This window comes from Pinus tabuliformis, chromosome Q (assembly GCF_031772625.1).
Source record: "Pinus tabuliformis cultivar Carrire ecotype Pingquan chromosome Q, CPIR1, whole genome shotgun sequence".
In the NCBI taxonomy this organism is placed as follows: Eukaryota; Viridiplantae; Streptophyta; class Pinopsida; order Pinales; family Pinaceae; genus Pinus; species Pinus tabuliformis.
Window position 1 is genome coordinate 1,373,437,548 of NC_142296.1, and position 27,997 is coordinate 1,373,465,544.

Below are 27,997 nucleotides of genomic sequence, written 5' to 3' on the forward strand. Positions count from 1 at the left end.
TAAAGAAAACCCAAAACCCTCCTATATTGCCTGCAACCTTTGCGTGTCCTCCTATCCTCTTCAATGTGCGTGGACCCTTCATTCCTTGTGCGCTGCCTTTCTCTTCGCCTTCGAATCCTTCATGCATTCTTCATTTCTTTCCTGCAGATCTGCAAAACCTTTCACCGCCAGTCTTGTCCGCTGTAACCTCGAGCTCCTCCATCCGCAACCTCCTTCCCCGTCGCTTCTCCTATGTCCCTGCAAACACGCAACTCCTTCCTTTGAAACCCTACTCTCTTCCTCTGTTTCCTCATCACCTCCATCAATTCGCAGCCCCTTCTCCCTTATCTTCTACGTTCTCCCTTCTTGCTCCTCTCACGGTCTTCGTTACCTACAACTTCAATGCTATAACAACCCACCTAAACTAATCCTCTAATATAAAGTTTTAAACTTTATATTAAAAACAGATATAATAAACCTTAAAACAAATATGAATCAAAGTTTAAAATAAATATGATTTAACTTTATAAATATAAATTTTAAACTTTATAAAATATATATATTGAACTTTATAAAATCAAACCTTATGATAAAAATAAAATCAAAAAAAGAAAAGCAAACACCCTTATATAAGGGGCGCATAAACCAAATGGGATACGTAAGCAAAGTCATAAGACAGCAAGGGAAAAATATCTGAGAGCCGCAAAATGCATGGAAGGCGTGTCGGGAGGAGGAAAGGCGGTGGCTGCAGGTGGGAGGGCGGCCACCGCCAGGCCCGCAGATAAAACCGGAGGTCTGAACCGAGAAAGGGGGCTGGAAGAACGGAGTTAGAAACCAGGAGGAAGGATTCAGCAGTGAGAGAGGTCTGCCAGTGAGAGAGGTCTGCCATTGGAAGAGCTTTAATCCGTCTGAGGTTCTGGGCACGGGGGATAGTGAGCTTCTGTGAGAAGCTTACTGGATTGAGCAGCCAGTCTCTGCTCAGTCTGGCTGGGTGGAATTGGTCTCCCGGGTAATTGGAGCAGAGCAGTTGCAGCATCATCAACTTCACCGGATCAGATAACAGTCCAGGTAAGTACAAAATCAAAAATTTTACGGTTTCTGTTTTCTTGTTTTCCAGTTTTGATCTCTCCAAACGCTGCCCAAACTCCATCGCTGCCAAAGCTCCTCACCGTAGCTCCTCGCTCCCATACGCCGGCTGCAAACAAACAACATTCGACTTCCTTTTATTTTTAAAATTTTTGGGTATGCATTAGGGTTAGGTTCTTTAAAATTGGATTTTATTTTATTGGTCTTTCGTTTTTCTTTGTTTTTTTTTTATTTTTATTTTTTGCTTTGACCTTAATTTTTTAACTTAGGCTTCACGTTAATTCAATTTTCTTTTTGGGGGCTTTTCACTTTTTTATTTTTTTGTCTGTTTTGACTTTACTTTATTTTTATATGACTTTAGTTTTGTTTATGTTTTGATTCTTTTCTTTTTTTATTTTAATTTTGTTTCATAAACAAAAAATTTAAACATTCAAAAACATTAAAAATCTAAAAAATTTAAAAATTTAAATTTTTTTTGGTTACTTTAGAATTGCGAATCAAATAAATCAAAAGGGGAATCTAAACTTTCACATTTAAGAAATTTAAATTTTTATGTGGCCCCATAAAAATTTAAATTTAATTAAGGTCCTTTGTTTTTGTCTTTGGTCACATTAATTTTTTTTTAATTAAACATTTGCTTCATAAGCTTAGCACATTAAAAAATCTACCCAAGGGATAGTTAAATTCTAATCTAAAGTTCCTTGGTGTCTTTTTGTGTTAAGTGTAAAATTTTAAATTTTGTGGTAATGATTTCTCTATTGACAAGTGCGATTAATATTTTTAGAATCATATCTAAAGATTGACTAGATGAGAAAGATAAATTCTAGATCTGGGATCATTGCTTAGCAGTCAACTTCTTCATGGTATTTAATTGCTAGAATATATTGCATGATAAAGTTTTTGGCGTTTACATTTAATTGTTCATGATCATCACTTTCGCCACATTTATAAATTGCTATGGATAACTTGTTTTTATTTAGTCTATGGTTAATTGAATATAAAAACATTGGTCTAGAATCATTTTTATCTTGTGGTTGTGTCTTATTCATTGTTTGATCTATTCGTCTCAGTTAACCAGGACTTGTTTACATCCATCAAGTTGTTCATCCTTAAGTCTTCTAGAGCCTGTGTTCCACAGGCTACCCTCATTCATCCACCCTAGGGACTTCCTCCTTGACTTGTCTAGGAGAGACTCTGAATGGAGTGAGTAAGGATAAGAGTGAAAGCCCTTACTCTGAGTGTTGTCGCGGTGCTTAGACACTTTGTGCGACAACACTACTTATCTTCACAAACTTTGTTCTTTTGGAGAACTGGCTTTTTGACTCTAGCAACATTTGCATGCTAGAGTCAAAAAGGGTGCCCATTTTAGTGGAGAAGGATAATGCAACACAATTTCATGTTATTGAAGAAAAAGATGACAAAATTTCCTAGTGTTTGCATTGCCAGATTAAAAAAAAAAAAATTCCATGTGGATTATGATGCTAGCACAATTGTCATTGACACTATTTTTAGTCAAGAAGGGAAACCCGTAGCATACTTCAACAAGAAGTTTCCTGAGGTAAGGAAGAAATATTCAATGTATCGCTTGGATTTTTATGCAATGTTTCAAGCACTAAAGCAATGGAGTAACTATTCACTACATAAACAATTTGTATTATACATAAATACCTAGGCATTGATGTTCATCAACACATATGTGAAACTGAACCACCAACATGTCAAGTAGATTGTATTTCCACATAACTAATATTTTGTGGTGAAAGAGAAGGCAGGGAAGGAAAACAAAGCGGTGTTGTTACTTCTGACTATGAGGAATGAAGCAATGGGATTTGAATTGATCAAAGGAAAGTATGGAAGTGATAGGGATTTCGAGCATAGTGCAAAGACTTGCAAGAATCCAATGTTAGAAAGATCAGACGAGTGTAATATATGTAGAATATTGCAATTACATGGAATTTCTACTATGTTGGATTTTTAGTATCAATATTTCAAACCTCTCAAGTGAGATTCATTATTAGGATTGATGACTTGGATGAATGCCATGTCAAGAAAAGAACCCTATAGTTATGTGTTATTCCTTAGAAAACACATTGATATAGCAACTACAACTTGAGAATGATAGTCATTTCTTATAATAGTCGACCAAAGAACAAAAGATTTATTCCTTCTTTAAGGTTTGTATGATTGACTTCCATGTATTATTGATCTTCAGTCCATCTTCCCAGTTGTGATTGTTGCTATGCTTCTCAATCTCCTCCACCTCTTCAATTCATCTGTTGGTGTAGTGATCAACTGTTTCCAACATTGTAGCATTCTCGATACATTTTGATGACACTAAATGAGAAAACTACAGAAGTTTAGACTCATGATCTTAAGGTTTGATTATGTATATTATTAACATGTCACTGTTTCAGGATGATGAATCATGATTGAATTATTGATCTATGGTATTGGTTTTTGACTTTCCTGATTAGCTTGTAATTTTGTTTTTAAGCGTTTGCCATCTGATCTTTTAAATGTTCACTACATTTCATCTCTATCTCTCTCTCTCTCTCTCTCTCTCTCTCTCTCTCTCTATATATATATATATATATAATGGGGGGTTTATGTAACACGGATCTGATAAGTGTATCTAGTATCCGTGTGTCACGTAACTTCAATTAGACGAGCTTTCCATTTAGGTCAAGATCATTCCACGTTTTACACTGTTACCCATGTGGATTTTCTCGGTATTTGCCTTCTGTTAGTAAAACATACATGCAATTCAGAATGAACAAGGTAGAGGATCTTAAGAATGACAGGACGTTGTAATCATAGTCAGTACATCAATATGCTGTATAACAAAGTTCCTTATGGATAAATATAGGATGCAACTTTTGCAAGCTATACTTGTATAATATTCTGGTAGTCACAACACACTTTCTTGAAGTTGTTCCCTTAACAGCAGCAAATAGAACATAGAACCACATTAACAATCTTCAGCATAAATGTATGATGGGTAGATCAGTTGCTTTTCTAAGGCTCTGATCAAAGCTTTCTTTTTGTCACGATCTTCCCTTATCATGCTCCTGTTATTCACAGCCTTTATAATTATCTGAATTCTTCATGGCATAAATGCGTTGATTTCATGATTCTGTTTCTTGTAAGCTTCGATTTAAGAGAAAAAGTATTTGGTCACAATTATAATAAAGTCATTTTGTGATCTGAATTGATTATCTTTTCCTACTAATCATTTTGGGCGTGACTGAGCTGCCAGTTAGCTTTAAATAACTGAACGACTATTTTAAGTTGAACGTATATACAGCTAAAAGACAGATGATTTAAGATTGCCAGTTAGCTTTAAATAACTGAACGACTATTTTAAGTTGAACGTATATACAGCTAAAAAGACAGATGATTTAAGATTGCAATCAGCCACACTACACACGAAGCTTAAGCATTTAAACATTTATATCAGATTGGGTAAATTTTACAAAGCCTTTATCTAACATTCCTCGATGCCATATGGATTAGATTTAGTTTGATAATCAAACTCCAAACAGCTTGTAAATGGGTTCCTACAGCCATCTGCAATCCTTCTTCTGACAATATATCACAACTCCAAAATAAAATTAGTGTAAAGATATTCATACTTGTATACCAACTCGAGCAGAGAATTTCACAAGCTCGTCTTCAGAAAGCTTCTCAGAGGCACTCTTTCCACGCACAAGCTTTGCAATACCTTTAACAGCCTCCCCTGCTTTGTGCCGTGCTGACAATCCTTCCTCAAAATGCATCTGTGAAAAGTTAACACATAAATAGGCTGAGTCATAAGAACAAATAAAAAGTGGAATTTCTAAATTTATAATTGCTTGTTGCAGGCCATTTGCATTTATAGAAGACTTTTATAACAGATCACAGAGCAGTGCACTTGTGTCTATCAATAAGATCTTAGGATACTAGGTGATTTATAAAATCTATGTTCTTTAATTAAATTTTCATGGGGAAAACCAATAACTGGCATAGTCCTTTCTTTATCAAAAATAATTTACTACCACCAAGCCCACCGCTATGTTCCTTTTGTCATAAGCACTATGGTCATTCAAGACAGTTTCAATAATGCACAATGCAAATGATTACATCTGCATAACGCAGATAAGATAATTAATTTTTTTATTAATGTCCATAAAAGACCAAAAATAGGTGAATGGGACCCAGAATTACTTTCCAATAGAGACATATATGAGCAACCAAGCACCTAGTAAAAGCTAAAAGTTAGGCATAAAGTGAAAGAAGCCAACCTACTATACAACGAAAGTAACCAAACTCAAAACTGTAACCCTAGGTACAACATGATAAAAGGCTACATATCATCAAGACAAAGAATGGGGAGGACTGGCAGGATGTGTAACTCAAAACATGACACTCGCCTCGATAATGCAATTAGAATAGACTTTGGAGTCTAGAGTCTAGACTATGCTCCGGGAAGTCCTGATTTGTTTGATTTCCCTATTAGCTTTAAACCAGACACTAAAATCAGGCCATCAAACTTCCTCAAAAACTTCATGCTGCTATGCCTCTTAGAATTACCATTGTTGTTGCAAAGAAAACCATTGAAATTATATCTCAAAAACATGATATTGAGAATCTAAGTTTCATGAAACGCTGAAACGTTTAGAAGTTTCCAAAATGGGGACGGCTCGAAACGCGACCCCCAGAAAATGGAAATGTGGCCAAAATGTCTCTCTCTCTCTCACACACACACACACACACACACATATATATATACTTTTTTATAAATAGTCAATATTAAATAACACATTATTTTGCAAGAAAAGAAAGAATGAGACATAAATGACATTTCAGAAGGAAATCCAAATTTATATGAACTCCAACAGATGATTACATGATCCAAATATTCAAAATTAGCCTTTATAGATGAGGCTTTAAATCCAAGACTCTAAAATCAGCCTTTATATGTGAGGCTATATGTGCTAAAGACAATTATGGCTACATTAACATATCATTACTAATAAAACTCCTCATCCTCATCAACAAAGATAGAACAGATGCTTGTTCAGTTGAAGAGGCAACACTAGTAGTACTTCCAGTTGCACTTGCATTACCACTGGCACAAATATCAAGAGTAGAAAGAGAGAGCTCTAAATCTGGACATTTTGCATCCACATCCCAATCTCTACACCTCTACAAGACACAAGGCGTAGGTTTGAATGCACATATATAGCCTTCTGCGATCCCAACCTGTTGCGCTTCACACTATGAATGAAATTGTAGGTGCTCCAATTCCGTTCTACTGACGAAGAGCTTGCCACTTGTGCTAGAATACGAGTGGCAAGACTCTGCAAATGAACACCACTTGCCCCATGATGAGTCCACCACTTAATTGGGTCCATGGTCCTCCTCTCATCCAAAGCTGATATGTCTGCGAAATCCTCTAATCCAGCAGCAAAACAGACAAATTCTTGCCATACATCAGTTTGTAAAGAAGCTGCAAACATCCTCAGAAAGGCTTTCTTCACTCCATTGGCCACCTCCTTGTCCTTACGTGGAGCCTTCCTCTTCCCATTGCTTTCAACAATGAATTCTTCATCATAAATTTTTGGATTCAAAGCATGTGCCAAAGTGTGCAATGGAGTGTTGAAGCTATTCCACCTGGTAACAATAATGGACCTCACTTTTTCAACAAAATCAAAATCCACGAAAAGAAGAGTGGGAGCCTCTTGTGTTGAAGTTTCTAAGTCTACCAGTTAGAAACCCTCCATGCACTTTATCTGATTTCTTCCTACCTACTTGTGATGTGAACTTGAGCAAGAAATCAATATTGTTCCACCAATCTTTATCAACCAACACCCTCCTCACCATACTTCCCTTCTCTGAATTTCCTTGTCTCCACTTAGGCCAAGTTGGACCCACCTCCATACTCATTAATGCATTTTTAACTTTAACAAGGCGACGCAACATCATGAAGTTTGAGGCATACCTTGTCTCAACAACTTTCAACAACTCCGATTTGGAGTATTCTTGCTATATTGCTTAAGATTGGTGGTGGTTTGTGATGAATTTTATAATCTCCCTAGCCTGCCCTATGACCTCCTTAATCCATTATATTTTTGCCTCAATCTCTTCTAAAATCATATCCAAATTGTGGACAATGCAAGGAGTCCAAAATATGTGACTTTATCTACTCTCAATAATTAAGTCTGTATCTTTGCAAACAGGTGCATTATCTGTGATAACTTACAACACATTTTCTAGCCCTACTTGTTCAATAGCATAAATTAAAATATCAACAATGAACTTACTATCCTTTATCTCACCCGAACAATCTTTTGCTTTGATGAACATGGCTCCTTTTGGTGATGATGCAATGACATTAATCAAAGGCCTACGTCTTGTATTAGTCCAGCAATTTGAGATAATGGAAAGCCCTGTACTACCCCATGAGTTACGAATTGGTTTCAAAACATCATCAAGAAGTTTCCTCTCCTTCTTCAGAAAAATTATTCTGACTTTTTCATAGTTTGGCCCCTTGTAACCTTGAGGGGCTTTGTTAATCGCTCTCACCAAATCCTGCCAATATGGGGATCGAACCACATTAAAAGGGATGCCACAAGAAAAGATGGCCCTTGCCATGCTTGAGTTAGCTTCTTCTCTCCCTTGACTATTAAGCAATTTCAACAATCTTTGCCTTGAATTGGATTTAATGGCTTTGATAACTCTGCTTCTACTTCTAGTGCCCTCCTCTTTCTTGCTTCTTGAACAAACCTTGGCTCAATGCTATCAGACATGCGAGGATTGGTAGTGCCCGTGCCAATTTTGCTTCTTTGATCTTTTAACCTTTGAGCATCATCGCTCTCTTTCTTGAATTGAGCCTTCACCTCTGGATTTTTGGTATGTGCACACACATCAATACCCTATATCCCTTCAAGTAAAATGTGAGCCCTCACTCTTGTGTAAGAGCCCATGAAGGTCTTTTCATTTTTGCATAAATTGCACTTCCATTTCCATGTACCACCAGAACCCATCTACCTCACTTTGGTAACATACTTCCAAAGAAGATAATATTCTTGTTGCCTAGTTGCTTGAGTGGATTTAGGGGCAATTGAAACACAACTTTGAGAAGTCATGAATGTTGCAAAATTAGGAAATGAAAAACTCACCCAACTAGCTATTGCCCAGCCCCAAAACACAATTAAATTCCTTGTTGATGTTATAGGAAGCTCCTCTTGCAGAACAATGTGTGAGAAATGAGTGAATGAAGTGTCTTTTTAAAGAAAAGAAGAGGCTCATAGGGTTTCTAGAGAATTCTATTTTTTTCATCTTTTAAATAACTCTATTTGTAAATATTTTTATTAAATTTAGCTAACAACCACATAAAAATTGTTGTATTCGTGTATTTAGGTGTTAGAAGGGACCCATGCTCTTCTTCACCCCTTGAGTTGGAAGAAAAAGGTGAAAAAAAATTAATTCCACCTTTTTGTCGTCCAAAACTCGTCTTGTAGTAGCCGAAATGTCGTCGGTCGTACCAAACAACATTTCAAAATCGTGAAACACTGTACGGTACAACTGACAACATTTGGACCTTGTTTCACCATTTTGTGTATTGATGAACTATGTGTATTTCAGATATCTCTAATTGTTGTTCATAGTGCATGTCTTTGTTATTTACTGCATATTTCCATTAAGAATATTACAACAGTGACGATGAAATATACTGCAAAAATTACCCCTACTGCCATGAGGGATAATAAGATCCTCCCAAGTTAACCCATCTAGGACCTCTCTTCCCTAGGCATCTTTGATAGCACATCTTCAAGCTTTGCATCAATACCTTGATAGTGATAGATGCCGAGTCATGACAATTGCATCTAGACTCCATTCTCTAATTCTACCTTTATCTCTATGTCTTTTGTTGTCGACACATTAAAGGTATCTTTACCTTCCTTCCAATTATGTTTCCAATGTGGTCATTGGGTTTTCCTCATCCTCCTCTCATTCTAAACCTATTAATGGCGATGCGTAGCCCTTTATCATGTTGAATCTATGCTTACAATTTTGGCTCTTCTCCTATTCAGTGGTTAAATTTAAATTTTATTTCACCCTTTAGCTTATAAGAGTTGATTTGGCACTAAAACAAATTGTCATAGTGGATTGCCATTTCAAATCTCATTGACCTTACTTCTTTCCTCCCTTTCCAGGGTTAACCATTTTAGTCGAATCTTTCACATGTTTTGTGGCACTTCCTGTGAAAAATCCTTGAACTGCAGCAACTAGATGTTATTCTCCTAAATTACCAATTTATTTATCTTTGGTTAAATTATTAACGATAAACACTAAGCAATTCACACTGTAATTCTTCACCATAAAATTACACTATAGAAATATAAACAGGAATTGAGAAATAGATGTATACACACAAAATAATGACACTGTTATTTTTTGACAATTGTCCCCAAAAAAATCCCTAAGGGAAAACGGTGCAGTAGATGAGTGTTTTATTAGTATGCAACAATTTGAGAGAATAATTACAAATGGTTGCCTAACTGGGAAACCTTGGCCATATACTAGAAAAATATTCTGGAGACACCCTTATCTCCTCTACAACTAATACAACCTCTCTCTGGGCAACTCGCACCCCTATCTGGAATTTTCCCTCCCTCCAGAAATGCAGACTAATACATAGAATAATTTCGCACAACCCTGGAACTGCCTCCAACTAGTGTGAAAATTTATGAATCTTTACGAACAAAAATCCTACTGCAGTTACTGGTTTAACATCTCCTACTTGTTATTTCATTCATCAAGTTATTTAATTAGATAAACAATGATGTAAACACTACTGCAGACTACATTGACATACAAATCATAAACTGAAACTATAGATGAAATAAACACACAAGGAACACTGTTATTTTTGGACAACACGTACCCGGAAAAACCCAATGTGGGAAAACCGGCGCAGCAGATAGAGGGTTTGTATTATTAAGCAAGCATAACCTGAGTACAACAGGTTGCCTCTCACACTGGCTAACCTTACAAAGAAATCACAGCAACAAGAAATACATTTGAGGGTTTACCTCGCTCCCCAAGTCACAGCTGACCCAATGAGTGATGTGACACCCTCCCGACAAACATTGTGAAGTCCCTATGCAATCACTGCGCGGGCCAGAGTCTTGCCTCTAGAAGACTGCGTCACCCCTTCTGCTAGATCGATTTGCTGGAGAAGACTGTTGTTTAGTCCTCCTGGCTCAGAACCTCGCTTCTCCAGCAAAATCTCGGACTACTGACGAATACTCTGCACTGCCACTGCAAGAACCCTTCTTGGACTACGTAGGCCCTTGCGTTGCCTCCCTTATGCTCAGGTTGCCTCTCTACTACGTACACTTTGGCTTAGAACTTCCTCTCCGATCCAATTCTCTGCTTCTTCCCCTCTCACTACAACTCAGATCACTAGTTCGATTTTCTCAGCAAAACACGCACCAGAAAAATTGAATTGACTGATCAACTTGGTGTATCTCCAACTAACCCTCAAGCCTCCTCTTATACTTTTCCTGTTGATGAATCAACGACCGAGATTAAGTCCCTAATCAACAACTAATATTAAATTAGACTTTGATCTTTGTCACTTAGAAGCTTCTCACCCATATTTTCATTAATACTCATTAATATTTTTATTTTCCTAAGTTTAGACTCAGGAACCGCATTAAAAATATTAATTATTTTAATAAAACACAATCTAGGTGGAATATCACCAAACGATTTTTGGGTTTTGGAGATCTCATGTGTTATAGCCCCTCCACAAAATTTCGAAGCTAGAGCACATTCGATGCTACCCAAAATCAACACTCCCTCTTAGCGAGGAATGTGCTCTAGCAATACTTCCCAGTAGAAGTATCACACTGATCCACAACATCAGTCCTCTGTGATGCTCGGCCTACTGCCCTTCATCCACTACACTGTTGCAACCTGTACTACTACCCATGACACTAATGCTGACACTACCACTATTGCATCTGTAGGACAACTCCCTCTCAATATGATGCATCATGCTACCCATAGCACTGCGACTGCTAACTGCTACACTACAACTCAATTGTTGAGAAGTAAGCAACTGAAAAAATCAGCTAAAAGTTGACACGCTGGTCAGTCTGGAGACCCCATGATGCTGAAGCTACCTTGGCCGCTAATCTGTGCTGACCCTTTGATGCTACTGCGCTACTGTTGAATTTGCTTTGTGCCTCTCGCACTGCTCAACACTCTACTCCATTGCTTCAGACTTTGGTACTCTAGTTCTGCTACTGTCGTTCAATCATCCCTCGCACCGACTCCCATCATTCTGCTATTGTCATTAAGGGCTCCCGTAGCCATATGTGATCCAAGAGTTTGGCACTGTTAGGGTCCTATAATAATAGGATTCATAATATTGAATTGACTATGGTTAGTCTTGTAATATTGTACATACTTTTGCTTTTTGCAAATGTTTTTCCATATTAAAATTAAAAAATGTAAAGAGGGTATGTCCTAAAAGAATAATCAAAGGACTAAAAGAAAGAAAAAGATCAAAAAAGTAAAAAATATGAACCCCACAAAAAGAGATAAGAAGAGATCATGAAAGTGTGCAAATTCAAATGCCACTACTTTTACTTTACTTCGCAAAATAAGATTGTGTGCAACTTGTCAAAAATGCCACAATCCATGATGGTCAAATAGTTTAATCTTGATTCATTCATACTTTAAATTTCATGTTGATAGATAGAGAATAAAGATCTGGCCAAACTGTTTAATCTTGACAGATCAGTAATTAGGTAGAGAATAATATTAAGCTCATTAGTTTAATCTGGGCCATTGGAAGTTATAAGGTTAGAATCGGATAGTTTGTTTATCAAAAGAAAAAGAAATAAGGGGTCAGCAAGCTAAAATGCACCCAATGAATGAAGAGAAAATGCTAGGGTAAATAAAGGGTAGGTAGAAGAAGTTTTGTAAGTGCACAAGTTGCCAAGTCAAAAGCACCTTCATTATGCTTAATGCTATGTTTCATGCGCAAGAGGAACTGTAAAAGAAAAAGCACATTCACTAAAGCTTTTTACTAATCTCCCCTCATCTCACTAGACCCCCCACATACTTACTTTATAAATTTCCCCTCGTTATCCCTTCATTACTTATAAAAACCCTTTCCCCTCATTTTTGACCTTTTATCCTTTTGTTTCACACATTTCTCTAGACATTACCCCTAAAAAATCATTCCCCCTTCCCAAAACCCCTTTCCCTAGTGTGAAACACATTCCCATCACAAATAATACCTTCCCCCTTATTGATTTCCCATTTTCCCCTTAAAAACCCACTAAACCCCTTTATCTTAAGTTATTTCCTAAAGTCCCGCTTTATATTTCCCCACGCTATAATTCACCAACACCCTTTAACTCACCAAACCTTGGTGCATGGTTAAAACCCCCCGCCATATAAACCCATGGTCCCCACCTTTATTAACCCATTGCTTATATTTAAAATCTCGTGATTACTTTTTAATTAATCACTTTTCATTGTAATTAAATCCCGAGCCTCGCCAACCACGTCCCAACTCCTTCCGTGCAACTTCACCGCACGATATCCCTCCGATCTCCCACCTCCAGATCCAACAACGCATATCAATATCGCGCAGATTCACAATCCAACAATTAACGGTCCAAAGGCACGCGAGATTTGCGGTTTTCGCCGAGCATTGTTTGGCTACGTGGTGACACTAGGTTATATCGCGTGCTCGCGCAAAATACCACCCCCCACCCAAAAGCGGTGCGATATGGCCTAAAACCGCCTCCCCACGTAAAAGCAAAACTGCCCACTATTCATTTGCCAAATTCTCGTGCCAAAATGTAACCATTGTTGGTTAAAAGGCCGAAAAATCCCCATTTTGCTCTTTTTGCTCATTTTCGTTGCAAACCTCTGTTAAACAATTCTGATACCTTGAACCTTTGTGCAACCATTTTTACCAATTTTTGCCACCCGAAGACGCTGCAAACACCAAATTGACAATCGAAGCCTGAGTAACCTTTGCTGCTACCACAGAACCCTGTTTGCGCACCAAATCGCCAATTTCTAGGTATTCTTGAAAGAACCAGAATGGCCCTATAAATTTGAGTTATACACAGTAATTATCAAAGGTTAATTAATTAAACTAATTAAAGAACCTTGCTAGACTGAAGAAAACCTTACTGTGCATCCCAAAATCCTGTTCTACACTGTAATTACTCTCCCTACTGTTCCTGAGCTTCTAACCTTACTCCTAAAGCCAAAGAAAAGGTAATTTAGTTGAATAAACCAAATTATGGCTTTCCAAAGCTCTCTGGATGTAAGACCTCTGCAAACCCCTCACCTGGATATTGATCACCTCCCATTGGCCGACAGAGAATTTCAAATCAAGGACACTGCTTCCCCTAGCCACCTACTGAAACTCCACTGCTGGAGTAAAGATAAGTTTTTGAACCAGAATGATGACATTCACCTATGGGAATCAAATTTGCCCAAGTACTTGTTCCCACAGGTACACCTATTCCCAGAAATCATCCACTTCTGCCAAGCTTGCTATGTCCCCAGTCAAAGAGCCATAGTCTCCCCTAACCAACAGGTTTTATTCACTATTACTGCAGAGTCAATAAATCAAATGCTGCAGATCCAGCCAAGCCCAAATGAGACCCCACTTTCCATTGAAGCTTTACTTGAACTCTACACAAAGCTAGACCTTCCCAAGAAAGCTCAGATCTTTCAGACTTTCATCATAGAGGAGTCTCATACTCCTACAGATAGTCCTCCATATGCTGCCACCATTTTCTCTGAGAGAGGCAGACAAATTATAACCATGCTCTCTTGCATTCTAGGGTACACCACTGACGAACATGTGAATGAGGTTGTTCTTGCTTTCCTTTCTACCTTTTGCCCAGGCAAGCCTCCTACTACAATTTACAACTTTGCTTAGTTCATAGCAAACAGAATCCATGAACAATTTATCAAATTACCAAATGAGAGAGTGTTCAAATATTCCTCAATATTGTTTCACATGTTCTTATACTTTTAGTCAGACAAGTTTCTAGTCAGCATCCAAAAGTTAGACGCTAAGGGCAATCTAGGATCTGTCGTCTTTTGGACACCACTGATCCAAAGATATTCCATTGTTTTTTCTTATAAAGAGTTCATTGATTCATTTGTTCATCCAGTTGTAAACATGCTAACCAGTAGCTATCAACCTAGGATCAATGATGAGATTAAGAGAGTTTTACAATTGGCTAAGAACAGTAGAGTGGGAGATTGGTATCTATACCAGGACCACACAAAAATCAAGATACATGATGCCAACTCACTCCCTACAAGCTGCCCAAATACCTTCCCATGAGGATATTTACATTAGAGTATTTTAGGCAAATCATAAACTCTGATGAAGTTAATTTCTTGTCAGCTAGGAAGAAGACTCAGTTTAAAATGAAAAACCAATTGGGCCCTTTTATTTGTAATAATAGGGAAGCTGGACAAGAGGCAGAGAAAATCTTATAGCAGATGAACTTCAAAACCAGTTTCATGTGGCAGTATGACCCTAATGGAGTCATAAACAAGTTCAGGCTCAAGTTCAGATTAAGCCTTTCCATACATGAGTTCAGGGCAAACATTAAGAGATATGCCAACCAGTCAGAATGGTTGGAGAACACTTTAATAGATGTGGAAAAACAGATTGATACAAGTTCCTTTTTGCAGGTTCCAGCCCTATAGGAACATGTGGGTATTACTCCCACTTACAGACTCCAGCCAATGACGACAAAAATGTAAAAAGAACCAGGGAAGAAGGTTCTAGCTCTGGGATGGACACTACAGATGACAGGTTTGAGATCAATTACAGGAAGAGGCCCAAGCTTAATCTTGTAACTGAGCAAGAAGACACCATTAAGACAGTTGAAATCACTAATACTAACACAATGGTGGGAAAGAGTAAAGGTCCAACAGTTTCAGAAGAAACTCATCAGCCTTCGACCTTCAACACTCAAATTATTGAAAAGCAGCTCAGTATTGAAGTCTCTTCATCCAGCAAGCTAGTGGATAAAGAGAAAGATATAACAGAGAAGTACAAGGAAATTAAGTTGAGGAATGAGGCATTAAAGGCTGAAAGATATGCTCAGTACTTCAAACAAACACCTGCAAATTAGAATAGATTAATGTCAGCCTTTGACATTAAGACTGGGAGGATGCAAAAGACTTTTATGCAACCTACAGTCCAGCAGCCCAGATCATCAACAGACTACAGGGAAACAAATTTTGAAGTTTTGGCTAGGGATGTTCACCCTATTGACCAAATTGAATTCCATAAGTAGGCAGGTCAGATGATTTACTCCAAAATGACCAATAAAGCAATGACTGTGCACAAACTTCAAAAGTCACTGGATAATATCACAACACAGCTTAAGCTAGAAAAGGCATCCCCACAGGCCAAGGATAACAAAATCAAGTCACTGGAAGACTTGGTGATTGAAATTGGATATAATCCAAGTGACATCAAGCCTCAAGGCAATAGAAACACTGATAAAGAAGAAAAATGAGGATATTGCTGCTTTAAAGAAGCAACTAAAGCTGCTTCATTCAGAACATCCACAGACCAAGGAGGTCTTAGAGAGCCAAGCCCAGCATGACGAGATGATGGATCTCATTCTCCAATTAAATGCTCAAATGAAAGAAATGGAGAATGAATTGGACAACTTAATACAGCTGAAACAGGCCAGCCTTGAGACAACCACTACCACTACTATTCCTACAATCACTACAACAGTTCCATCAACTTTGGCAGCTTCATTGGCCCCAACAGCTCCACTAGCTACAACACTTCCAGCTGCAACAACATCTACATCAGCAACAGGTTCAACAATAGCAACAACTCAGCCAAGTGATGAGGCAAGTAAACTGGTCAAAGCCATGGAAGACATGTCCATTCAGACCACATAAATAAATAGACTCAAAGAACAGATAAGAATTCTAGAGGATGAGAAGAAACTGGCCCAAATTATGCACAAAAATGAAGTACAAAAGTCAAACAGGTTGACTGAGAGGATGAAGAATTTGGAAAAAGAGTTAACATTGAAGGAGCCACTTGCCCAAGCTAAAGAACAACTATGGGCCAATATCATTGACTCTGTCAATGATATTTGGCCATCTATACAAGTCATCTTTGAACAAAATGATTTAGTCAAAGAGGCTACTGAAGCAATTCAGAGAGTTAAGGCCAAACTTGGAGACATGCCAGAAGAAGCCTCAAGAATAATCCAATTCCTTAACTCTAAAAATAAATATGAATTGCAGGAGTTGGACATAGCTAACAGGACTGGCACTATACTAGAGGTGAAAAAAGTGCTCACCAAGAGGAACTTAATGATGCAGCTTGAGGACAAATGCCAAACCATGGAGCTGGCTATAGGCAGGTTCATGGTTAAATTTGATGCTTTAAGGCAAAAAGGTTTGCCAAATCCCTTGCTAATAAATGATAGGTTAATGCCATATGAAGATTACAACAGGGAAATTAGAGAAGTTGCAAGAGAGCAGGCCAATAGTTCATCCATGAAAGGGATGCCTACAGGAAAGGTTCTGTAACAAACTTTTGAGAACCTATTTTACCTCCAGCATGAGGTAAAACACTTTTTTGTGAACAAGCCCACCTTTGCAAAATACACAGAAGCAGATGAAGTCTACAAAATAATGGTAAATATTAAATTACCAGACACAAAGACTTGGGAAAAGTTAAATGATTTACTGTGAAATTGCAAGGTAAAAGTAAATACAGAGCAGTAAAAGAAAAGCAGTAGGTCAGCCTAGTCAAAGAGTATCAGATGAATGAGTATCAGTGAAAAGGCAAAGTGAAAAGAATAGTCAGCGTGGAAGACCAACAACAAAAGAGAAAAAACAACAAAAGATCAAAGCATAAGATAACAGAGCCAAATAAACAGGGACAACTTACAACAGTTACATATCTGTCTCTATCTTCTTGCATGAAGATATTTCTTTTTCTTAGAATAATTCCCAAGACAGTTTGGGATATTTTGTAATAAGTTTTTCTATAAATACTTCATAATTCGAAGTATAGAGTGTGGATTACTTGACATTTCTATAGTTGTACTGATCTAAAACCTAAGGGTTCATTGTACAATTTTTCAAGTCAAGAGACTGGACTAAGTAATAAAGAGATTGCATCGCAGGATTCATGTGTTGGGCCACTTCAGTGAAGTATTTTCTTTTTGTCAAATTGTTATTTTCTTAAGTGTTTCACAAACTTGCATGTTATCTAAATTGAATGAAATAACTGGAAATTTATTTCAGAATTTGTTTAAGTACACTTTGTCTTGAACAGTTAATCATTTTAATGTTTTCTTCTGATATCCAGAGTAGAGAATCATTAATTGCTCCCTAGTTTCGATTGATCCCTACCATTTCACTCATTATCCGGTTTGAGGAACCCTTAATTGCTCCTTGACCCTGATTGAAAACCACTTCACCATCCAGCCTAAAAAGATCTTAATTTACTCAGCTACCTTGCCCTGTAAACACTATCTTTAGAATTTGATCTGATCCTGTTTTCTTGACACTTGACCCCATAGCCCAATGGTAAAGGACATCCCTCTATCCATCTAAGTCAGTGATTCCACCACCAAATCAAAATCAAAACCATATCAAAGTTTAAATAACTAGCCTAAAATCAATTAACTAAACAAAGTCAAATCATAAAGAGAAAGCCCTCTCTGAGCATTAGCAACGTTCGATCCTGATCTCAAAAGTAGGTTTGTGGTTACCTCTATCATTTCTTTCATAACAACTCTAGAGAAATTTTGGAGTGATAACAGGCACCTCAAGGATCTTGCTCTATCTGTAGTCCTAACTACAACTCAATATCGCCCCACCTCTTCTCTAGAGGTGCATGAGCACTCATGGCACAATCCTCATCATCGTCCTCCTTGTCAGCTTTCGTTGGAGCAGCCTTTGAGTCAAACTTCTCTTCCTTGTCCTTCTTCCGAGGGCACTGAGTGGCGAAATGTCCCAGTTCCCCACATTTGAAGCATCTGACTTTGGATATGTGTTTCCTTTTCCTATTCTGCTTCCCTTACTGTCCCGCTGATGCGAGAGCTGCATCCTCCTCTTCCTCCTTCTTGGCTCTGCATCCTTTGCCGCTACTTCCCGCATTGGTTAACCGTTTGATCTCTTCCCGTCGAAGAGCTGCCCACATCTCCTCCCAACTGAGGAGAGAAGCCCTGCCCAAGATGCTCTGGACAAAGGTCTCCCAGTCTTCAGTGATTGCATTTAGGGCAATCCTGACCAAAACTCAGGATCTGGTGTAGACCCCACGAAAGTCAGCTGGTCTCGAATCCCTTGCAACCTGAGAAGGAAGGGATCGATTTTTTCTCCCTTCTGCATCTAGTATTGTCATAACCGATTCTCAAGCAACATCTTCCATTGAACGGACGTTCCCTCGTACAAGGTTGTCAAGGCCTCCCACATTTCCCTTGCTGTGTCCTTTTCAGCAATATGTGGGACAACATAATCCTTGACCCCGTCCAAGATCATGCACTTCGCCCTTGCTTGAGCTTCCTCGTATTTCTTGAGACGATCAACACCGAACAGAACAACAACCGTCCTCAAGGCATAGTCCTTGATGCGATTTTTGTCCAAAATTGCCAGGATCCTAACCTTCCAGATGACAAAGTTATATGTTCCATCCAATCTATCCTGGTCCCTCAATCCATTTACTGCCATCTCTGGTCAAATGTGTGTCGAACAGGGTCTTTTCTCCTCCTTTCGCTGTTTCCCTAGCAAAACTCAGATATGGATTTCTTTGGCGCTAGAAATCCTCTAAGAAACAAGTTCCCTCTAGACTCCCTCTGAGTCTTGATTTCCTTCACGAAAATTATTCCGCTAAATAATGTCGAACCACTCCTCTCTGATCCTCCTTTGTTGTTGCTCAGCAACCCAGATCTAGATTTCTTTGGAAAGAAATCTGATAAGGAAGTGACTCCCTCTACCTTGGTTCAGTCTCCTCAAACGTTGTTTTGCACTATCAGCAACAATGTCCCACCAGCACCTCATATTTGATCTGCACTGCACCCTCTGCCTCAACAACTGAAGAATTTGAGCTCCTCAGGCTCTGCGCAGTCACTACATGAGCTAGATCAGCTCCTTCTCTGCTTCTGCGCTAGTCTAGAGAGCCGACGCAGTCACTGTGTGGGCTTCCCCCGGCTACTACGTCATCCTCCCCTGGTTCAAAATGTTGACGCAGGCACTGCATGAGCCTCTGCGTCACTTCTTTTGCATTGCCTCACCCTTCCTTTGCATTTCTAGAACAACGCTATCACTTGGGACAACTGCCTCTCTGCATCAGATTTACTGGATCTCCCGGCTGATGGCTTTAGTGTCCTATGATCTGCAATGCCCTGATACCATGTGAAAATTCTTAAATCTTTACAAACATAAATCCTATTGTTAGTTAATGGTTTAACATTTCCTACTTGTTATTACATTCAACTAGTTATTTAATTAGATAAACAGTGATGTAAACACTACCGCAGACTACACTGACATACAGATCATAAACTGAAACTATAGATGAGACAAACACACAAGGAACACCATTATTTTTGGACAACACGTACCCAGAAAAACCCAATGCGGGACAACCGGTGCAACAGATAGAGGGTTTGTATTATTAAGAAAGCATAATCTGAGTACAACATTTTGCCTCTCACACTGACTAACCTTACAGAGAAATCATAGCAATAAGAAATACATTCGAGGGTTTACCTCGCTCCCCAAGTCACAACTGAGCCAATGAGTGATGTGACACCCTCCCCACAAACCCTGCGAAGTCCCTATGCAATAACTGCGTGGGCCAGAGTCTTGCCTCTAGAAGACTGTGTCACCCCTTCTGTTGGATCGATTTGCTGGATGAAGACTGTTGTTCAGCCCTCTTGGCTCAGAACCTTGCTTCTTTAGCAAAATCTCGGACTACTGACGAATACTTTGCACTGCCACTGCAAGAGCCCCTCTAGACTGCATCACCTCTGCGTGAGCCCCTCCTGACGTACGTAGGCCCCTGCGCTACCTCTCCACTACGTACTGTTTGGCTCGAAACTTCCTCTCCGATCCAATTCTATGCTTCTGCCCCTCTCACTACAACTCAGATCACTGGTTCGATTTTCTCAGCAAAACACGCCTCAGAAAAATCGAATTGACTGATCAACTTGCTGTATCTCCAACTAACCCTCAAGCCTCCTCTTATACTTTTCTTGTTGATGAATCAACGACCGAAATAAGGTCCCTAATCAACGACTAATATTAAATTAGACTTGATCTTCATCACTTAGAAGCTTCTCACCCATATTTTCATTAATAACCATTAATATTTTTATTTTCCTAAGTTTAGACTTAGGAACCCCATTAAAAATATTAATTATTTTAATAAAACACAATCAGGGTGGAATATCAACAAACGATTTCTGGGACATGAAGATCTCATGTGTTCTAGCCCCTCCACAAAATTTCGGAACTAGAGCATATCCGATGCTACACAAAATAAAAAACTAGGACATCTAGCCTCCCTTAGCCTTTAGAATGAATTCACTCTGCCTTGACACTGATTGGGCCTCTAGCAATTGAATCAAACCTCTTCCGGCTACTCGAACTGGGGTTTCTGGCTAACTCACATTGCACAAATCAACCTCTTCTGTAGACAATTCAGCCTCCTCTTTTCCTGCCTCCTGGTCACTGGGAAACTAAGGAAAATCTCCTCTAGATCTCTGCTCCCTCTCTTTGATGCTCATTCTTGGCTCGAACTGTGCCTTCACTGAATACCGGGAACTAGGGAATTTGAATTGCCTTGCTCATTCGATGTAAATTGTGTCTTCTCCTAGCCCCTTCGACTTGCTCTTATAATCTCTTGTTGGAGCATCAACGACCAAGATGTAATCATAATCGATGGCTCAGATCATCTTAGACTCTGTCAAATCACTTTTCTGGAAGTCTCAATTAACACCCATTAATTAATCATTTTTCCTAAGTTAGACTTAGGAACTTTTAAATTATTGATCAATTAATTTAATTTAGGGGTTTCTAAGTGTTTTCTCTTGAAACCTTTTCTGGGTTTTGGAGATTTCGTGTTCTTAGCTTCTCTAACATCTTAGAGACTAGAACACATCTCCAATGCTACCATATCAATCAAAAACTAACACTTTCATGGTTTGATGTCAATTGGTTGTACATTCTAGTCTGATTGACCAATTCCTCATTTGTTAGACAATAACACAATTATGAAACAAAGTAGGGAATGGAAAAGCATTTGCCATTTGTGCAAAATTATTTACTTGCATCATCTACTCATTTCCTAGATATTGTTTCATGGACAAATGCAATAAAGGATGGAGAAACACATAAGAGATTAGAATAACTCCAGAAAGGTGATAAGAGAAAACACCATAGAAAACCACATCCTAACACACTGAATAAAGTGGAAGGTGATATTGTCATCTTCGAAGAAGCTTCAATATGTCATTCATATACTATTATATAGTTTGCAGCACCTTTGTACATGTTTTTCAACCTTGAATTGCAAAAGTACTCCTAATAAACCAAATTCATACAGCTGATTTAGACATTTCGAAATCAACATTTTCATTGCCAAATCCCATGATATCCTTGTGGTTAATATCATCCATTTTTATTACATTAAACCAACAAGTTGATTTTTGGTAGCTTGGGAGGTACTCCAAGCCCTAGGGTTTGGGCTTTGGAGGTTGGAGCACCACAAAAGTCATTTGTGGGCTTGGAACCCAAGGTTTGGGGTTTTGCACCCATCAATGTTTGGGCCAAAAACATGGAGAATTTTGGAGATGTGATGGACGGAGATGATAGAGAATGGCGAGGAGAATCCAACGCTTCGAGAATCATCAAAATCCAAGTTGTCCTTAATGAGATATGAATTTTTGAAGTTAATAAATTGATTTTTGGGCATTCAAGTCATGTAGGCTTGAAGGAGCAACGTCCAAAAGTCATGTCTCTTACGTAATTTGTTGAGCCCTCTTGTTTTGTATAAATAACAGGTGATTGAGGTTCATTTGAACACATCCAAGTGCAACAATTTGTGGGAAAAACACCTTTTGAGATAGCCGTAGCTCAAAGGGAGAAGGCCAAAGTCACAAGGAGGAGAATTAAACTTTTTTTTGTGGGTTTGACAAGGTCGTGGAGCAGCAGAAGGCAATCTGAGGAGGTCTGGGCTTATTTTGGTGCAAGTTTGAGGTTGGTTTCTCACTATTATTCTAGGCCACGGGCCTTGTGGTTGTTACAGAAGCACCGCAAGCCTGTTCTTTGCTTGTTGGAAGGACCATAAGGCCTATTTCTCATTGCAAAAGAAGTGGAACAGGCAGCATGGGCAGGGAGCAAAGAAAAGGAAGGAAACCACAATGATTTTGAGGACTGTTGCAGTGGTTCATGAGGGCTGATAGGGTCTGCATTGATGCCCTGACCAGATTGCAGGACTACAACAGTGCACCAGCTCATGTGAAGGTATGAGTTTCATGTCAAATTGTTGGTCCTAGTTTGGATAGTTGGATGGTATAGTTGCAACCTGTGGAAGTCAAGTGGATTGGGCTTCACTTGGTGGTTAGAAGCCTAACCTAGGAGCAGATTCTACAGTGATTGGATTGGACACCTTTGGACTGTTGGAGGGCAGTGTGTAGGTATCCAAAAGTAGTGCTAGGTCAACGTTACAAGAAGGATATTGACATTTGTGCAACGGGTGAAGGATTAAGCCTAATGTGTAGCTCTTTGATGGACGAAAGAAGCTACTAGATTGGCAATTTGATGCTCAGGTATTGGCCAGCCTAGAGGAGCAGATTGATGAGCCCGTGTTCAATGTAGCATAATTGACCTGCAACAGTGATAGGTGGCAACCCTCCTAGAGTCTCTATGTGTTACCTCTTGATGGATTAAAGGGCAGCTAGAGAGCAGAATGGAAGCGAAGGACCGACAAGACGAGATACGACATAAAGGCTGTGATTGTGCACTAGAGCACCAAGACTGTCATTATATCTTGTATTCTTGTACTTGTGGATAATTGAGGGCCATTATCCCTTGTACGGAAGCCCTAGAATATTGTATTATATGTTGATTAATATAACAAAGTTGGGTTGAAAAAATTGTAATAAAAATAAAGTTGTCGATAATTATGCATGTATGATTTACTGTTGTATATATTCCGTTGTGCAAAGTAGCTTTGTTGAGATTCTTGGTTTGGTAGTGCCAGAGATTTTAAGATTCTATCCTGGACACCAAGGTCGTGGAAATTCAACATGGTATCAGAGCATGTTTGAGCTACTTTGAGAGACAGCAAATCAAAATAGTGTGCAAGTGAAGTACAACTTAAGAGGGAGTTGGTCACATTGTAAGGCTCATTACAATGTCGAAGTTGCAAGTTGGCCTTGTTAAAATTTCTAAATAGAAATCCAACAGCAGTGACTGATATTATTTATTCTACTTATTAATTCAGAAATAAGTTATCCACAGTGTTTCTAAGGCAAATATCCAAATAAATTCTACTACAACCTTCACAATTAAAATACTGCGGAAAGTAAATGCAAAGAAAAATACTAGCACTAGTATGATCACAATGACAGTTATTTTTGGACAATTGTCCCCAGAAAAACCCAATGTGGGAAAACCGGTGCATTAGATGAGGGTTTCTTTATTAATATTCACCAAAAATATCATGTACAAGATACAACCAGCAGAATAGAAGAGGAATCTCTGTGAGAAATTTACTGACAATTCTCTCACACTTCTCGGCGAGATTCTGATCCAGGAGAGGACCTGTTGCCCCCTTTGTGTCTTATTGCATCAGCTTCTATGTAGGGACTGTGCAGTCCCAGCGTCATAGCCTCTGTGTTGTCCATTTGCGTCACAGCCTCTACGCTATCCCTTCTCTACTTTGCGTCTTTTGCTCTTGTACTCCCGACTGATGTTGATACCCTATCTCTTCTCCTCACCTACAACTTTCCCTTTGAATCAATTTCCTCTTGTTGAACTTTGACTAGTGAGAAAATCGATCTTACTCAGGTAACTTAGTATTTGCCCAGTGTTTTTCCAAATTCCCATCAAACTCCTCCTTATAATCCTCCAATTGAGAACCAACGACCCAGATTAGATTCTAATCAATGGCTGGGATCATTTGGACTTGATCTTCATCTTCTTCTCGAAGTTTCACCCACAGTTAGATTAATACCCTTTAATTATTTAAATTTCTTAAGTTTAGACATAGGGACCCATTAAAAATAATTAATTATTTTAATAAAACTGTCTCTGGGTGGAATTTCACAAAACGATTTATGGGTATTATGGAATCCATGTGTCCAAGCCTCCCCACAAATTTTGAGACATAGAGCACATTCGATACTACCAGAAATCAACACTCCCTCTTAGCGAGGAATGTGCTCCAGCAATGCACCTTGCTAAAGCATCACCTTCTTTTGTAACATCTCCCTTTGCGTTTCTGATATCTGACATCACTGCCCACCAACTACTACGCAAATGTTGCATCCGTACTGTTGCTGATCCTACCACTTCCAACACTGCATCTGTACTGCAACTTCTTGCCACTGCAACTAAGAAACCACTTGTTTCCGCTACTATGATAGATTCTCTACCATACCCATCTGCTCCCTGATTTCCTTTGGAGACATACTGCAACTGTACTGTCACACATTGAACACAGTCTCTAACAAAGTGACATCTAATATCAATGTGTTTCGACCGATCATGAAGTACTGGATTCTCAGAGAGTTTAATACAATTCTAATTATCGCAGAAAATACTGGTCCCCTCCATCCTTTTCCTAAACAAACTCACAAGAAACGTTCTAAGCTATATAGCTTCGCACGTAGTTGTGCTAGCCGCCATATATTCTACTTCTATTGAGCTTAGAGCTACCGACTTCTACTCCTTTTTGCACCAAGAGATCATTCCTTATCCAACACTGAAGCAATACCCGGAGGTAGTTTTTCGGTCTACTGAACTACCTGCCCAATCTGCATCTGTGAATCCATTCAACCTGACGTCATCTTCTCGGGTGTATTTCAACCCATATCTGACTATTCCATGCACATATCTAAGAATGTGCCTAGCTGTTGCCCAATGCACCCTTTTCGGTTCCACCATGAATTGACTAAGGGTGTTGACAACAAAGCAAATGTCTGGCCTAGTGTTCAACAAATACGTGAGCGATACAATGAGTTGTCAGTATAAGGTGGGGTCTGTGAAAATTCCTAAACCTAGAATTCCTACTGCAACAAACTGATGTTACTTCTCCTACTTGTTAATCCATACAAGTTACTTACTATGTTCTATGGTAAATATCGAAGTAAATACAACTACAACATTCACTATTTAAAATAATATGCCGAAACAAGAAAACTGAGCATAAGAGAAAAGCATCACACAGGACACCATTATTTTTAGACAAATGTCCTCGAAAGAAACTAATGCGGGAAAACCGGTGCAACAGATCTCAGGGTCTTATTATTAAGTAGACATTATTTTTGAATACAAACTTTGGATGCCTTGCTGGCAATCCAGTACAGAGAATATCACTTGCGAAAAGAAATTAATGAGATTACCTCACTCTACACTGCAAGTCCTGGCTGATCCGACAGCTGAACCAACGAGTCCCCGACAACCTCTACGCTACCCCTATGTAGTCACTGCATGGGCCTACGTCATTGCCTTTGAGGCACTGCGTCACCTCTCTGCTTGATCGATTTGCTCTCAGGAGCTTCGAATTCAGCCCTCCCAGCGCAAAATGTCGAACCTCCAACAAAATCTTGGACTTCTGCTGGAAGGCATTACACTACTCTGCATGACCCCTTCCCGGCTCTACGATACCCTCACTGGGAAATTGAGCAAAGAACAAGATACATAGGACATTGTTATTTTTGGACAAAATAGTCCCTGAAAAAACCCAATGCGGGAAAACTAGTGCAACAGCTTTGAGGGTTTTATATTATTAAGTAGTAGCTCTGAATACAATGTTGGATGCCCTCTCGACAATCTTGTTACAAAGAAAAATATAATGGCGGAAAACTGAGTGAGATTACCTTAATTCACCCCGTAGTTTTTGGCTGATCTAGCATCAGAACTGGCAAAACTTCGGTTATCTCTACGGTGGCCCAACGTAAGCCCTACGCTGTCTCTTCTGCTTCTTGGAGCTTCTACGTCAACCTCTCCTGGCTGTTCTGGCAGCTCCCCAGCTTTTCTAGATTTTTGCGTGAAGGAAGCTTCCCTTATGCGCTGGCCCTTCTGGCTCTGCGCCAGCATGCATGGGCCCAAACTGGCCCAACGCCAATCCTTCTAGGTGTTGCGCTCCCTCCACTGGTGGCTCTTCGCCTCTCTGCCCAGTATTCCCAAACTATCCCTGCCCCTCTGCTGCAGAATGATCACTTAGTTCGAATTTCTCAGCTTCCAAGCCCTGGAAATTTCGAACTCTAGATCAATTCGTTCTCTCGGTGTGTTTCTGAATGAACCCCAAGCCTTGGTCTTATACTTTTCTCATAGAGACTTCAATGGCCAAGATTAAGTCTCTAATCAATGACTATGATTAAAAACTTGACTTGATCGACTTTCTAGAACATTCTCACCCATATTTTGATTAATACTCATTAATACTTTAATTTTCCTAAGTTTAGACTTAGGAGCCCTATTAAATTTTTTTTATTTTAATAAAATACAATCCAGGTGGAATTTCACCAAACGGTTTCTGGGTTCTTTAGAACTCATGGGCCTTAGCCTCTCCACCAATTTTCATGGCTGGACCACATTTGATGCTATCAAAAACTAACACTCCCTCTTAGCAAGGAATGTTCTCTAGCAACAATGTCCAACTGCATGCTGCTCTATCTCTGAAGCATCTCCTTTCCGCACTATTGCTGCCATCAACACTGTGCTATTGCTACTACTGTAGTGCTTCCCATGACACTGTCACTGCTGCATCTATACTACAACTCCCTCTCAAATGTTGCATCAATTATGTTACTAGCACTGCCACTACTAACACTGCATTCGTACTGCAACTCAATTGCTGAGAGAAGCAACTGGAAAACACCCAAAATTACTGAACTAACTGTGTTCAGCATAATACCATGTGAATGTTGGAATTTGACTGCTACTAGTCTCTGACCCTTTGAATCTTTTGTGCTGCTGCTGACTTCTGCACTACTGCCAATTTTGCTCTGTGCTGACATTTGTCTCTCCAACCAACTCACTGCATCATTTGACACTACATCTCGCTACTGCTAAATCTCGAGCTCCCGTAGCAAGGAATTGATCCAAGAGGTGGGTTTCTCAAGGATCCTACCCACATGTAGTCCTCCCGAATACAGTTCTATATCGCCTCATTTCCTTGCTGGAGATGCATGGGCACTCATGGCAAACTCATCTTCGTCAATTTTTGTTGGAGAAACCTTAGGATCATGTTTCTCATCCTAATCCTTTTTCTTCAAAGGACAGTGGGATGCAAAGTGGCCCATCTCGCCACATCTAAAACATTTCACCTTTGAAATGTCCTTCCGCTTTTGCTTTTGTTGTCCCTTTGATGCTAGAGCTGCGTTCTCCTCCTCCTCCTTAGTCTTCGCGCCACTCCCACTGCTGCCATTGAGGTTGACCTTAACTAGATCCCTCCTTAATTCTTCCTATTGAAGGGTTGCCCACATCTCCTCCCATGTGGGTAGGCTTTCCCTGCCCAATATACTTTGGACGAAGACTTGCCATTCATCCGAGACTCCATTCAAGGTCGTCCTTACCATCGCGGTAGACTGAGGGGTAGACCCCATTGCAGCAAGTTGGTCCCTGGTGTCCTGAAGACATTGAAGATAGGAGTAAACCC

The 27,997-nt window shown here is 39.3% G+C and overlaps 1 protein-coding gene across 1 annotated transcript in view; it reads right to left on the reverse strand.

The window, feature by feature from the left end:
• The window catches only part of LOC149225021 (zinc finger FYVE domain protein), a 366,932-nt gene that overhangs the window by 77,128 nt on the left and 261,807 nt on the right, over window positions 1–27,997 (reverse strand). The window contains exon 27 of the mRNA XM_089388331.1: window positions 4,698–4,841. Within this exon, the coding sequence (XP_089244457.1) occupies window positions 4,698–4,841 (144 nt within the window). The remainder of the gene's footprint in view (window positions 1–4,697; window positions 4,842–27,997) is intronic.